The 15625-nt window shown below is 30.7% G+C and overlaps 2 protein-coding genes across 2 annotated transcripts; both read right to left on the bottom strand.

Annotated features, from left to right (window-relative positions):
• Window positions 1-6685: 6685 nt before the first annotated feature.
• LOC107006884 lies at window positions 6686-8550 on the bottom strand. Its single transcript, XM_015205399.2, has 2 exons — window positions 7564-8550; window positions 6686-7024 (listed from the first exon to the last, which is right to left on the bottom strand). Exons 1-2 carry the CDS (start codon window positions 8518-8520, stop codon window positions 7019-7021), a joined length of 963 nt encoding a protein of 320 aa, XP_015060885.1. The 5' UTR covers window positions 8521-8550; the 3' UTR covers window positions 6686-7018.
• Window positions 8551-9705: 1155 nt separating this feature from the next.
• On the bottom strand, window positions 9706-13690 carry LOC107007349 (RAP domain-containing protein, chloroplastic). Its single transcript, XM_015205936.2, has 3 exons — window positions 11586-13690; window positions 11365-11447; window positions 9706-10017 (listed from the first exon to the last, which is right to left on the bottom strand). The coding sequence occupies exons 1-3, from the start codon at window positions 13468-13470 to the stop codon at window positions 9910-9912; spliced, it is 2076 nt and encodes a 691-aa protein (XP_015061422.1). The 5' UTR covers window positions 13471-13690; the 3' UTR covers window positions 9706-9909.
• Between the last annotated feature and the right edge of the window lie 1935 nt (window positions 13691-15625).

The following is a 15625-nucleotide window of genomic DNA, read 5'->3' as shown; positions in this document are numbered from 1 at the left end:
ATATATTCATTAAGAATTATCATGATTGATTTGATTATTTTACCACATTATTTCTATTAATTGATATTTTATATCTAGAAACATTATTTTGCACTAAGAAATTAGATCTAAGGGTAAAATATAATTTTTTTTATATGTTAAATAATAACAAGTGAAAATAAAAAAATATTTTTAAAATATTGGAAAAATAAAAGTGAACAAAAAGCGTAATTCGTATGATAATATAGTAACATGTCTAAAACTCTGTTTGAATTGACTTTTTGACTTATAGTCAAAATTCATAAATTAGTGATTTAACTAATGAATTTGTATTTTTATCATTTTAGCTTAAAATCAAATATTTATAAACATTTTTTAAATTAATCGAAATACTCCAAAAATGTTTTACAACTATTTTAACTTAAAAACAACTAAAATAAGTCAATCCAAACAAGCTCTAAAATTTAAGTTTCAAAAGTTCTATAACCATTTAAATATTATCATATTTTTAAAATTACAAAGTTTTAGTTTTTTCTTCCTTTTTTTTTTAACTTCACACCTAATTAAATATTTTCATATAAATTAAAACAAATTAAACATTTTTTTAGGTTAATTAAAACAAAAAAGATACAATTCACTCAACGATTATTTTTAATTCCAACCTTCATATGGAGAAGGAATGTTATTATTTACGAGGTCTTAATTATTTACATGAACCCGCTTTCTTGATTTATTTATCTATTTAAATATTACTCAAATTAAAGTTTGTGGTAGGTTAATTTTTTTAAGGGAATTTTACTATTAGAAGTGAAGAAATTGAAGAATTGAAGTAGGCATTAGTCATTTGGTCAACCGCAGCGTCTGCTTACTATATATTATATTTATTTATACTTTTCACGTTTATTGCATGCGACGCCGCTTTTGGCTAATAAAATTCCTCCTTCTACAAATTAAAGTATATTCAAATTCATGGGGGACCAAACTCCGTAACTTTATGTTATTGAGGCGTAATCAGAATTTTGAGATAATAAGTATATTATTATTAAAAAAATTAATTGAAAACATAAATTTAATTGGTTCGATATAAAATTATTTAAAATGTTAAAAGTGTTGTCAGTAACCACTTAGAGATGTGTTATCTTATTTTAGAAAGAAAAATAAAATAAGATAAATATAAAATTCAAATTTCTAACTTAATGTATAAAGGTGCACTATGTTATCATCGCATCATATAATACTACGAACAATATAACACTAGTATATATAATCTCAAAAGAAAAATATAATGAGTTCACGTGAACCCGATGATACCCTCTTAGATACGTTCCTGTAAAGATTGTGTTGAGAATTCAACAAGGTGCAATGAGTAACATAGTTAACATGCATAATTATATTATTTTCTCTATTCTAATTTATATAATTTTACTTTCCTTCTTAGTCAATAAAAAAAGATATGTTTCTATATGTAGTAATAACTTTTTGAAAATGCACACTTTATGCTTGATAAAATAATTTCAAGCTAAATAAATATTTATGACTTACTTTTAAATTATAAGTTTCAAAAAGAATTCTTTTTTTTTAAGTTTTGTGTCAAATCAAACTAACTCATATAATTTGAGACGTATGATATAGTAATTTTTTTAAATTAGTTTTCATCCATTAATTTAGTGTTTTACTATGTGTTGTAACGTGTATGAACTTGAATTTGTGATAAAGTAGATATTTTATTCGCCAAAATATATATAATGATGAATTTTGACTTCTTTTTGAAATGACTATTTTATGTCCACTATTCGTATAAGTAAAGTCAATTCAATTGAAATTTATAAATATTTAGGTTCTTGACATTCTTATTAAGTTGTGATTTTGTTAATTCAGATTTTTTAAATTCATGTTCAACAATTTGAAATTTGTATATTATTTAGATTAATTTTGATTTAACATTGAAAATTCAATATTGCTAAGAATAGCACAATAATTATTTGAATTTCATAACCATAATTCAATAATTACAAACATTTCATAACTTTAAGGGTCTTCTTCGATTATAAATTATAATATTAAAAATAAGTACATAACCACTAAATATAAATTTTATTAAATTGCTTGTATTTGAGACATGCATCATGGCAACGTGAGCTAATACTTGTATTTGGTTTTAATTTATTAATTTGGTCCACAAATTTGACATGATATATGGAATTTTGGGAACAAAAAAGCATGATGAACACGTGAGACTAATAATATTTTGTTGCTTCTAAATCTCTTAAATTGGATTTACCTAACTAATCTAATTTTTCTTCTAAACCAAATATTCATGATGAGTTTTGAGTAACAATATATCATACCTTAGTTACAATGTATTTATAAATAAATTCAATAAAATGACTTCCCACCGGCCATTGTTTTCCATTTAAATGTTATAAGAATGCATATATGGATGAATTAAGACTCGTATTCACGTAAAGAATATTAAAAAGTTTGCCTAGATATAGCAACACTATTATTATCAGGTTATCTAAAAAAAATACAATTTTATAATAAATTTAACAAATGACATTTTATTTTAATCGTCTTCCTCCCACCTCTAATATGATCTATTCTTATTTTTGTCCCCGTCTTTATAGTCTCCATTTCTACTTTAGTATTTGTCTTGAGGAAATATGATTTTTTTTTATATTGTTTGATATTACATTAAAAAGTAAGTAGAAAAATCAATTATAATTGCGAGATTTTTTTTTTTTTGGAATATAATACTTCTTCCCTTTTGTATTTTACCATTAAGGGACACTTCTTTTGACTCAAATACTAAGCCATCAAACACTAAAAGAGCTTGTTTGAATTATTTGATTAACTTGATAAGTATTGAAGTGCAAAGTATATCTTAATTATAATTTTTTTTAAAATTTAATGACCTGATTAATTTAAATTCATATTCGTATTCATTCAAAAGGTAACAATTTCATACAAGAATAAAATTCTAACACCTAATGTCATGTTGCCTATTTGTTTAGGTATACAAAATTTTAAAAAATTAGCTTAATATAAAACAAAAATCTTATCAAGTGTCCAATTTGACAATTACCAAACCAAAATCCACTAAAAAGAGAAGCCAAAACTAGGGGCTGGTTTAGATGGAAATTGAAGAGAGAAGCTTTGCCTAATATAAATACCACACACTTGCCAATTGCACATGTATGACATCCCTTCTTGTCACCTTACAATTAAATTATATAATCTCAAAAAAAAAACAAGAAACATCCAAGTCCCATAATCACAAGACTATATTTCATAATAACAATATAATAATAAAGTGTGAATAATTGTTTTGTTTTGAATTATTATTTTGAATATTATCTCTTAATAGCATTTTAACTAATTCCAAGAATATTAATCATTAGAAGTGTTTTCTATTTAGGCTCTTTATGGAAATTCAAAATAATATCTAAAATCTTTAAGATCCATTTATTTAATGTAAGGAATATATAAATAACTAAAATCACCTAAACCAAGGATCCTATTTTTAAAAGTAATTTTACTGATTTATTAAATATTTAATTTTTAAAAATAAAAATATTTTTTGATTTAAATAAGTATTTTTGACCTTCAAATAACCAAACATGTTCATGTTCTAAGAAAGGATTCTTAAGGAGTTGCTCGTGTTTCCGATAGACACACAAATATAAGTAATTGTGTAAGTAATATAGAGGATAAAAAATATCAATTTCAATAAGACCGATAATTTAACAATAATATGGTTTAATCTAATACCACAAATTTATGGAAGTGTCTATGTGACCAACGAGAGATTATGCGTGTTTTATATAATAATTTTAATCAAGCAATTGAAAGCAATGAAATTAGTTGTAATCACTTATTAAGAATAATTTTGAGATTACAACTCTTCTAAATTTTTATGTATAGTATCTGATTTCATTGACTTAAATTTATTTAGGTATTTATCTAGTTTAAATTTCTTATTGTTTAATCACCATGGTAATATTTTTTTTATTTCAACTTTTTATGGAATAATAATTCCAAAATTAGTAATCTTGTGTTAAAACACAAAAGTGACATGTCTTCCTTCCTTCAAACTCCTCTACCAAAGGCCTTTAAGAACACCAAAATAAAAAATTTATTGCACTTTATCTAATTTAAACCACACACATATTTTATATTATTATATGTAAATTTCATTTTTAATTCAATGAATCAAAATTTATCTATAAAACTACACTCACCACATAATTCCATCATTTTATTAATACCAAGACTTCTTGTCCAAATAAGTGTTAGGGAAATTTGACCAAACTTTTAGGGAAATTCATTTTTTTTAATAGAAGGAGAAAATATAATATATATTCGAGAAACACTTTTGAAATCTTAGTCAAATATAAGTTACTACTCTAAATATTACATTTATATTTTCCAAATTAACTAAGTAATAGGATGACTCAACAGTGTTAAAAAAGACATATGTCTTAGGCCCTTAAATTTAAGGGGTCTCATTTTTAATAATAATAGGTTATAAGCTATTATTTTAACAAATATTGAAATTATTTGTAGAAAAAGTAAATTTTTTATGAAAAATGAAGGAATTATTAGAAGAAATTTGACATATTTAAACTACTATATCTCATAAAAAAAATTTAAAATAACAATGGTTATATATCAATTGAAAATTAGAAAAAATCAATTATATAAAAATTATTAACAAATTTAAGACTCCATTTAATTTTTGTTTTAGGTTACTAATATACTTGAGTCTCTTTCCTACTAAGCAAATATAAAGCACTTCTTTTAAAAACTACTGTTGAAATAAACAAATTTTGAATAAATTGTTACCATCACATAAATTTTTTTAAATTAATCTAAAGTTGAAAAGATTTACCATTAGTCCATGACTCCATTCTAAATCACTTATTTTTCACATGGGAAAAATAATAAAGAATATTGATGTTGAAGGTTCAAGGAATTGATTAAAGATGGGCAAGTGTTAAGCAACTTTCCCATATTGTCAAAGGCAAATAAGTTGACAAATTTTACCAAAATGAAAGACTAAATAGGAATTAAATTTGTGGCTAAATGTGAACTTAATTACGTAAGAATAATGAAGAGGTCGATTGTTAGCGGTTGGTTTGGTTTGATTTCGAACTTTATCGATTTGATGTATTAGTTATTGTTTTGTAGACAGATTAAATTATTATAGAATCATTAAGATGTCGATTTATCAGTTACTTTCTCCGTCTATTATTTTTTGTCATGATCTTTTTAGACTCAAATTACAAGGACTCTGATTAATATTTTATGATATATTTTTTACAATTTTCTACTTTTGGTTGGAGCCGCCGACTCCCCGACAGTCCTAAGAGGAAGGAGTTGTCCATGGAATGGACAACGAAGTGTATCGATCCTCTATTGATATGCAAAAAAATTGCAATATGTAGTATTATTCGACTTTTCGTATAACTTTTTAATATCTAATTTTTAATTTTCAAATATGAAACTAACGTAATTTAATTTAACTTTGAAAATCAATCAAATTGCCTTTCAAAAAGTATAATATGACAATTAAAAGTGGACACAGATAGTACAAATTTATTAGTTATTGGTCATTATTGATTTAACTTATCGATTTAACTGTTAATATATAATACAAAAGAAAATCATTGAAGATCACTTAGAAGTAACGTGACAAACCAATTGAACCATACACATATTGCATCTTTCTTAATAGTAAACACCATCATTATCGAAAATTTAAAATAATCAAATATAAAATATAGAACTTATTCTATATGACAAATTTTATATACTAGATGGTATAAATATTTAATTTACCGTCGAATAAACCCAATTATTTTTCTTTTTACTGTTCAATGTATGTAACCATTTTTGTACATTTACGTCTCTAACCACTTTAGATTTACACAATCTTCACCACAAAATGACCAAATAAAAAGAACTGACATCTGACTATTCTAATATATCAAAAAATCTTACAGAATCACTGCCATTCTACATTACACCGTGTAAAGTAATTCAAAAATTTAATACTCTTTTGGTCCAATTGAAGTATCTAAATTTGATTTGGTATAAAATAAAAAAATTTAAAAATAATATTGTATTGTGATTTTGAGCTTTTCATTTTGAAATTGAAAAGATTGCAAAATAGTTTAGTTAAACTAATTTTATATTAATTTAAGTGTATATTTATGTACGTTTAAAATTGTAGAATACTAATTGAACATAAGTATTTTCTCTACATTAAATATTTTCTAATTTTTTCACGTTTGATTAATTTAAATATTCTTCAAAATAAACTTATTTTTCTCTAATTTAGAAAAAAGTGATTTCCACACATAAAGTAAAGGAAAAAAAATCAAAACTTTTCTTAAATCAGAAAAATATTTTTAAAAAGTACGTCCCTTAAACCTCACTATCCGAAACTGAGTCCAAACTTGTGATTCAACTTCTGACAGTGACTCCCAACCTTGATCCATTATCCGAACTATAACTTATCGACCTCAATTTAGGACTACTCATTTTTCAAAAGATAGACTCCCAACCATGATCCATTACCCGAACTATAACTTATCGACCTCAATTTAGGACCACTCATTTTTCAAAAGATATTTTCAATAAAAAAATAATAAAACTATTTTTCTTCTTATTAAACACGTTTTAAAAAAGAAAAAGAGCAGAATAAAATATTGTAATTGAAGTACATATTTCTCTACATAAAAAATACATAATGTCCGTAATATGGATCCCATAGTATCCATTGAGTTCACCCATTTTCATCCTATTAAGTAGAATCGAATATTTTATCTATTTTTATCCGATTCATATCCGACTCGATATACTCCTGATTATTCCAATATGTTATGGCAAAAGATAAGAAGTCATGGAGAAATAGAAGATAAGAAAAATGAACCAATTAGTCCCTTTAGCAAAATAATATTAATTTCACCACCATGCCTTCAATCAACAATTATTTTTGGGACCTCAAGAAGTTAATATTCCTCTTCCAACTTCATTAATCCTGTAAAATACATAAAAGGAAATGCTTAAGCAACACATTGTTTAAGACTCGTAATAGCTAACATTTAGTCTCTATACACAACATAATTTTCTGATGAAGGACGCACACCAGATCACCCTTTGTCTAAGGTGGCTCCGCCCCTGCATTGCAAATGGACTTTCCAGTCTAGTAGCTAAATGACAGCATGGGCTTAGAAGGTCCCGCGTTGTCTAGTGGTTAAACGAAATCTAGCTTCACCCTCCCAATTTGGTAGGGGACCAGTAGATGATTACAATAGCCCATCCACAGACAATGATCATGTAGTGTGAGACTTTAAGTGATCAACAATAGATAGTTATACAACGATCATTTCATAGGCAAAGAGGAGTCGTTACACGAACAATATGAGCCCCACATTATTCATGACTTGATATGACAATGTAAGATCCGAAGTTGAAGTATAGCAATGAATTGTAATACACAGAGTTCAAACCAACAAGTTAAACTAAAGATGAACACGGAGTTTCTCTTAAAGCTAAAATAACGTAACATTAACTAACCTCATTTTCATCGTCATCATCATTTGATCCACCATCTTCTTTGTTCTTCTTAAGACGCGTTGTTCCACCCTCCTTACTAATTGGTAACTTCATTGCACCAAATGGCGTGTCCACGTTAACATGACCTTTCATGGTATAGCCTGTTCCTCTCCCTCTAAGCATATCCCAAAGAGCAGAACCAAAATCTTTCGGCCTGAAAGTAATAGGAAGATCCATATAGCTGACTCCATTCTTCCCAATCTTCGCACATTTCTCTAAATCAGCACCACCAACGTTAACATCAGATAACCAAACATCATAATCAAGTCCATTAACCGCGAGATCAAAGTCATTCTTGTTCTCTAGTCTCAATTTAAGAACAGCTATTGTTTCTTCAGAAGAAAATTTCTGAAAATGTATTTTCTCAACATCAATATCGGGCTTATGAGGTATAGGAATCTCGCCTTTTTTCTCAAGAGGTAGAGTAAGTCTACCAAAAACAGGTACATCAACAATGAGGTCTACTTTTATCCGATAAGGAATAACACTTCCAGTCTTTATATCACGATACGTATCTTTTATATCATCATATACCAAATTCACTGGTATTTTCACAGTTTCTGAACCATGTGCATGAATTGTTCCAGCATCAGGGATCAAACCTGAGATCAGTTTCCTTCCATCACTCTCGATCAAGTAATTTATATCGATGAGAGGGATTGGAATGGGATTTGGATTCTTCACTAACACATCTGCTACTATTTCTGCCTTCTTTAGATTGATATGAGGGAAATGAACTGCAGTAACATCTGCAGTTGGTTTCCCAAATCCTACTTTTTCTTCAATTTTATCACCAACATCTTCGATGAAGTCCTTAACTTTATGAACGAATCCACCTTTTTCCTCGTCTTCTTTGTCTTCCTTGTCTTTGTCTCGGGAAGACCTGCAATTTTTTTCCGATTTTCGTGGAGATGACATAGCTTAGAACATGATCAACAACAACAAAAAGAAAAAAACAAAGAAAGAATTACCTGATATGTAGAACAGATCAAAGGGAGTACGAGGATCTTGGACTAACTAACACATGTCTTTTTCAGTTACATTCATGTGGTCTATTATACAATACACCACATACATTGTTTACATACTCTAGATCCTAGAATAATGTTGAATAGAGTGTACTAATAATAACTGTACTCGATTAGTTATGATAAGAATATATATATATCTTATGTTTTGGTTTGGTGTGTTTAAAAATAAAATGTATTGCATGATCTCTATATGTTTTGTTTCCAAAAATACCCTTTTGGGAAATGCCTGGAGATGAATTTGAGGGGTAGTTATGTCATTAACTAATTTAATGCATGTAGTAAAACACCACCTCAATACAGATTAGTTTATAACTCTTGAATTAGTTAATACATAGCTAAAAAAACATACCAAACAAGATACTAATACGACACAAAACTACTGCATGCGTTATTTTTTCTAACAATGCAAGGAGAAAACATACAAGCGATATTTCTGCAAATTATCTCTTAAAAATAATATACAAACACACTGGAAACAAAAACTACTACATTATAGTATCAGTCTTGATCCCTGAAGCAAAACAAAATTCTTTTGTCAAGATTTCAAGCTTCTTTTCCAATGAGTTATTTGCTGACTGCATTTTCGTCAACCTAACCAGTTACCTTTGGAAACGACGCCTTTACACCTTGATAAAGTAGTTACTTGTATATAGAATAAGCCAGATCATCTCAGAACACAGGAACAACTTCATGCCTTGGGTGAAGAAGATACCTGCATAAAAAGCCAGTAGCAGCAGAATAACTAGCAAAATTATAAGTTCTGCAGCATATATATTGAACCCAAAATAAAAGGTTGTGTGGTATGCATACATTATACAAAGTTTAGTCCTTTTAGAGTCTGCATGCCTCGTACTGTATGAGTGCTTCTATAACAAGTATACTGACTCCATGACCGTTAAAAGAGATCTCAACGACATCAAGGATTGATATTCAGTAGGAAGTTTGTAAATCTCGATCTTCAAGTACAAGTGACTTAATAATACCTCACAAAGAGGACTTCACAATAGCAACATTATCAACTCAACAGAACAAGAATTTTTGTTGCTTTGACGAAGGATACAGGAAAAAAAAAAGCAGGCTTACCACAAAATTTAGTGGTTTACATTATTAATTTATCAAAATTTAGAAGTCATTCACATTAGTATAGAATTCTAAATTCTGAAGACATTTAAACTTTGAATAGTAAGAGAAGTATAAACATGCTATATGACAAAGGAACGGACAAGGAATGAGTGAAGCACAATAAAATACAGTAATGGTTTTCCTATTCTATACTTCAATGACCATCTTCCATTTCCACATTGAAGCTCCCTTCATCGAAATGATCTTTGATAATGCCGCGGAGATACTCTAACTGCTCAAACCCTCCTTTGAGCTCTTCCCACTGCAAAATTACAATCAGCAAGGACTATGTCAAATTGCGAGGAAGGGCTAGTCAAATTGTGATTTTTCCTTTTTACATTTTACATGCAAAAAGAAATGAAAAAAGATTTGTGTCCATGAATTATGTTCACAAATTGTTAATATGTGTGGAAGAAGGTAAATATAACATCAGACCAACATCTAATAATTGAAGCTGCTTTGAATAGTTTTCTTTATTTGATTGAATTGCCCTTCTATCATAATAACACCAAGGGAACTATGCATATATTAAAACAGCCCTTGCAAGAAGAGAATGATTTTAGTAACTTATTTCCTCTCCCTGAAAAAAGATAACTGTGAATTTTTTTTCCTTCAAGTTCGCCATAACACCCCAAAACTTCTGGGGAACAACTTGCCATGGGCTTACATGGTCTGGCACACAGCAAATGGATGTTACGGTAATGTTCATAGGAAGCCAATAGTTGTCACCTTTCAAAATAGATAAGACGTCCTAAACATACCCATCAGCAAGATAGGGTCAACCCAATGGACTCTTAAGGCTGTGTGTTTGATATATGAAGGGAATCAGGGGATAACTGGGGGAATAGACATGGAGGCTTGCTATCACAATATCACTTGGTTTGCTCATATTTTTGGAAGACAGAGAGGTGAAGTATAATGCTAAACCCAGACCCTTTCTTCCTGCAAGCTTTGTTTGTCTCACACTTGTCAATCTGTCTGTCTATTTTCTCTCTGACATTTAGTTTCTCATTAACTGATGATTGACGGTGGAAAACATTGAATCCAAGGGAGTGTGTTGTGGACCCACATTCTGCTGAACTGGATAACCTGAATGTGGCGCCAAGGAGAATACGCATATGAGGACTGTGCCAAAGAAGTTAACTGATTTTGTAGTGACTCGGACAAAATACGTAAAGGGCGACACATGTGCTGGGAGTTGGTATAAGTAGCTAAACTGAGGATGAGTTAGGGTAGGCAACAAGTTATAGAAATTTCTTATTCTCACCCTTGTGTTCTGATCCTCATCCCCTTCTTTATCTTTTACTCATGCTTCTGTGTTGTTTCTGTTTCCTTCAAGTTTCAGTTCTACAGTAATCATATTGACAGTGTTTGTTTATAATATAGTACTTGAAATCGTTATTGTTCAAGAGTGAGTGAACCTAATGTTGGATGGAAATCCTTCAGTGTTTCCCATGTTAAACTACTTTTCTCCCTCTTTTTGGGGCAGGAAGCGGAAGATGAGAAGTAGTTCACAAAAACATCTCTCATTCAGCTTTACTAAGATAAGAATGCCAATAATCTTCAATCAGATATAACTGATCATAAGAGAAAATATGCCAAAACTTACTTCCTGATGAGGGACAGATACGAGCTTCCAACCAGCAGCAGTGATAAATCTCCGCTTTAGCATTGTATGTCCCAAGGGGGATCCTGCAAGGGAGGTAATTACGTCATCACAGATTTCAGAAAAATGAAACTTTTGAATGATTTGGAAAACGGATTATTAAGAAAGATCATGATACTAACAGGTCTGCAGATTATAATGAATTAATAAGAAGCTATGAACACCTGCGTTCCTTGAGAAATGAGTAGGGCCATCTATCTCAAGAGCAACTCTTTTGTCAATGACCGCTGCGTCCAAGGTATAACCATCCACGGCATGTTCTCTTACCCAGTCTAGCCCAGTGCTTACAAGAAGGCGAGCAATCTCCTTCTGAAATGACGAAGTAACCTTCTGATTGAACCGTTTTGTCCTTCCAGCACTGGAAATTTTTTCCTCCAATTCACCTTTCAGGGATAAGTCAAGATGTGAGTACTCTAGCTTGAGACATTGGTTCACAAGATGAACTTGGGAAGCAAACATAATGTCTTCTCTATACTGCTCAGATATCCGTTGCTCCTCAAAATAGCTGAGAGCATTCCATATATTGGCGAAAAAAACTCGATTCATCTGCCCAAGAACAGCATAAGACCATGATATATTACCTAGCTGATCCCTATCAAAACTTAGCACGGGAGAGTTAATTGCTCTAGAATCAACATCTGCAGTTCCATCTGGTGCTCTTTCTTTACTATGAAGTAATTTATCATCTTTCAAGCGGCATTTGAACTGATTGCCATCACTAAAAACATTATCAAGTGCATCAAGCATGGGACCAGGTTGCTCGTACAGAGAAGCAAAAGCCCACAAGACTTGAGCAATTTCTTGAGGCTGAAAAGTATGAATTATGTCCGAGGCCCTTCTTGCTAACCCCGAAAACAGTTCTGGAGCAGAGTGCTGCATTGACGCAAAGGCTCCAGCTATATTGGCAACATTTTGTGAATTGAACTCCTCAACCATAGCAGACGCTACTTCTGCCACTCTGTCCATTTCTGTCAAATAGAGAAGCTCACCACCAATTTTTGACAGTGCCCACGCAATATTTGAAACACCCTGTCCTGAGCACTCAGGCAAAGCAGTCATAGCAATGCTGACAAGCATACACATCTCTCTTTGGCGAGCAAATGCCAACCTCCTACTCCTAGTCATTGAAACTTTCTCCATGTTCTTCGCTATCCTATGCAATGATGTGGCTATATTTAATGGAGAAAGAGGCGATGGGGTAAGCCCTTTCACAACAGCTGAGACTGTCTCAGAAGTGACTTCTAACACTTCTTCAGCTGTCAGTGCTTCAACAATTGCTTTATTCAAGCTAATTTCTTTCTTACGATTCGATGGTCCTGCAAATTCAGATAGCCTTTGAACAAACGTTTCCATGTTTTTAGCTTTCTGTTCCTCAAACATACCATCAGCAAACATGCTTACTGTCATTTTAAGGTCATTTCTATTACCTAAAGGAACTTCAACATCCAAATCGAAATCCTCATCATCCGAGTCAAATTCCAACTCTCCATCAATTTCTTCATCGAGGCTTTTCTTATCAACCTTAGACTTCATCTTCTTCTTCTTCTTCTTTTTAATCTTTTTATTTCCACCAACCATACTCTTTATAACAGGAGTCAATCCTCTAGCTTCAATAGACTTAAGAGCAACTTTCCTAGCATTCATACACCAATGCATTGTTTCTGTATTCTTAAGCAATCTAGAATTTACTTTCTTTTTCTTCTTTTCAGGTAAAACATCTCCAGATGACTCCATCTTTCCAAGGAACTTTGCTTCCCAATCCGCGTCGGACGGTTCCTCACCCACCTGATTTTTACTACCAATACAACCCTCCTCCTCCTCCTCACCTTCTTCTTCTACTTCTTTTTCAACCAAAGTTTTAGTTCCTATAGAATTGTGACTTCTAGAAGGATCTAAGCAACATATATGAAACTTAGAGGATAACTTAATTCTTGAATTACTAGTTAAAAATGCAGTCTTTACAGGATAAAAGAGCAAGTAATTTTTCATTGTGATGTAGGAAGGAGGTATATGGAAGCTAGGGAATGTGTTAATAACAGCTGTTTCCATGATAATTGTTATGAAATTACTACAATAGCAAATGTTTACAGTAAACAATCAAATAAAAGTGTACAAAAATTGGAAGAAGTATGAAACTTACTTAACCATAAAAATGGAGTTTAGACTCCAAATATTGGGGTGGAGAGATAGGGAAAGGAAAGGAAAATACAGAGTGCTTCAATCGCCATGGCTGAAGAAGATAACCCAGCGGGTCGAAATTTGGGCCTAATAATCAAATCTACATATTCCTTCTTCTCTTTGGTATCAACCCAAAATACTATGTGGGCCTTGGGAATGCTAATGCTTCAAACTTGGACCCTCTAAAAATGGCTAGAGTTTTTTCACCTTAACTATATTTTGTTTAATTTCACTTGTTTAGATACGTTCTAGTTTGTACTATTACAAATTTAAAATTTTTGCGTCAAGATACATGTAACTCGGGATACATGATGTCAAAATTAGGTGTGATTTGTTCTAGATACAATGTATCCAAGTAGATTCGCACGTATATGTGATACATATACAAATCTTCCTCGCTTCCCTCTCATGACGCTCACGTACTCTCTTATTTAATAGATATCTTAAATACATGTGAATTATACCAAATACAATATGCATGTATCTAGTGTGATTCACAATTAATTTGTGTTTTGTTTTGACGAATACGATTGCATCAACAAATACAAATATATATATTTCTTGTATATTCACTTTATATTAATGAATAAAAGTATATAAACAAATATGATTATATCCTTTGAATTCAAGCATAATATATTCTTTTGTGGACTTCAATTGGTTATCAAATCACAGATTTATTAGGTAAAATGTATGACCATGGTGTCCAGACCTCTAATCGTCTAGTTTAACTACATCTTTGAGCGGAAATAAATTGAACCAATTGTTGAGCATTACATTTACATCTAGGTTTGTAATCAAGCAAAGTATCTAGGTATATCGCTATTCCAGATACAAATCAACCCTAGTTCCTAAAGAAGATCATGCTCCTTTTGTCCAACATTCTATCCTCTTATTCCTTTTCTGAGTTCAGTTTGAACAATAAGTTTATTTCAATAATGGTCAACCATGAAATACCAAATCAAGAATAAAAGAGTAATTTATGTCATAACCAACTTCAATCCCTAAATTTCAATTATACACAATCATATTGTAGCCACAATCCTAGAATAAGGGAATTTAATTACTCATAATGTGATTTTCAATCTTCAAGTATTTAATAATCATAAGAGAAGTCGATAAAAGTAAAGAGTATGAATGAATTCTAAATTTGAAGTAAAGTTCTCAAGTCGTCGTTTTCCAAAAGTAAAAAAAAAAAGAAAATTTGAAATAATAAAATTCAAGTTTGTTTACAGTTTGAAAAAAGTATGCATTGATCTGGGCTCCACCTCATCGACGCGGAAGTGCATTGCTTTTTCACAATTTTCCGAACTCTTCCTCTTTGTGACGTAGAGAGGATACATACTTTTCTTTCTCAGCAGCCATCGAGAGAGACATAAATTCACTCTGTACGACGCAGAGGGGATACCAAGGTAGGGATTTTCTCACTTTGAACTTTCTTTTATCCTTTGAACCTATTATCACTAATCATATTGGTTAATCATAATGCGCTAACATGACTCAAACACTATCAATAAGATGAAAACTTGTCCTCCAACTTAGCTAATTATAGTATGATATTATTTGGCTCTTAGACATATAAATATGCCCAGGATCATCAATTATCGAATTGTAATCTTTTTCTTTCATAGCTTAAGTTATTCTTCCAGTTGGGGCAACTTGATGACTTATGGTAATTGTTGATTCATAGGGATTAGAGTTAATTTATATGATTGCATGCATGTAATATAATCTACAATCGTTAGCTTATAATTTATTGAAAGTTGAGTTACATCTTACAAATGTGTAGAGTGTGATACTTTACCCATTACGTACCAGAATTTTCTATGACATAATATTGTGTTATTACTGTACGTGCTTTACTTAAAACAATGTCAATAACTTACGAAGGAACATATAAAATGCTCCTTATACGAATTACGATGTCACTATTATAACTACTTTTTTTCTTCAATATATAAGAAAAACTAAATTTGTTCATTGGAACATCAATTTCAAGAGAATAAAATCTCCCCCCTCCCCCCCC

The sequence above is a fragment of the Solanum pennellii genome, chromosome 12 (assembly GCF_001406875.1).
Source record: "Solanum pennellii chromosome 12, SPENNV200".
NCBI lineage: Eukaryota > Viridiplantae > Streptophyta > Magnoliopsida > Solanales > Solanaceae > Solanum > Solanum pennellii.
This window is presented reverse-complemented; position numbering and strand designations above follow the sequence as displayed.

What these genes read in the sequence shown, in the direction of transcription:
- LOC107006884 (XM_015205399.2), bottom strand. Translation starts at nt 8,520, where the DNA reads ATGTCATCTCCACGAAAATCGGAAAAAAATTGCAGGTCTTCCCGAGAC.
- LOC107007349 (XM_015205936.2), bottom strand. Translation starts at nt 13,470, where the DNA reads ATGGAAACAGCTGTTATTAACACATTCCCTAGCTTCCATATACCTCCT. An exon ending in TCATTTCTCAAGGAACGCAG is followed by an intron (nt 11,448 to 11,585) that starts GTGTTCATAGCT and finishes CCTCCCTTGCAG; the next exon opens with GATCCCCCTTGGGACATACA. An exon ending in TATCTGTCCCTCATCAGGAA is followed by an intron (nt 10,018 to 11,364) that starts GTAAGTTTTGGC and finishes GTAATTTTGCAG; the next exon opens with TGGGAAGAGCTCAAAGGAGG.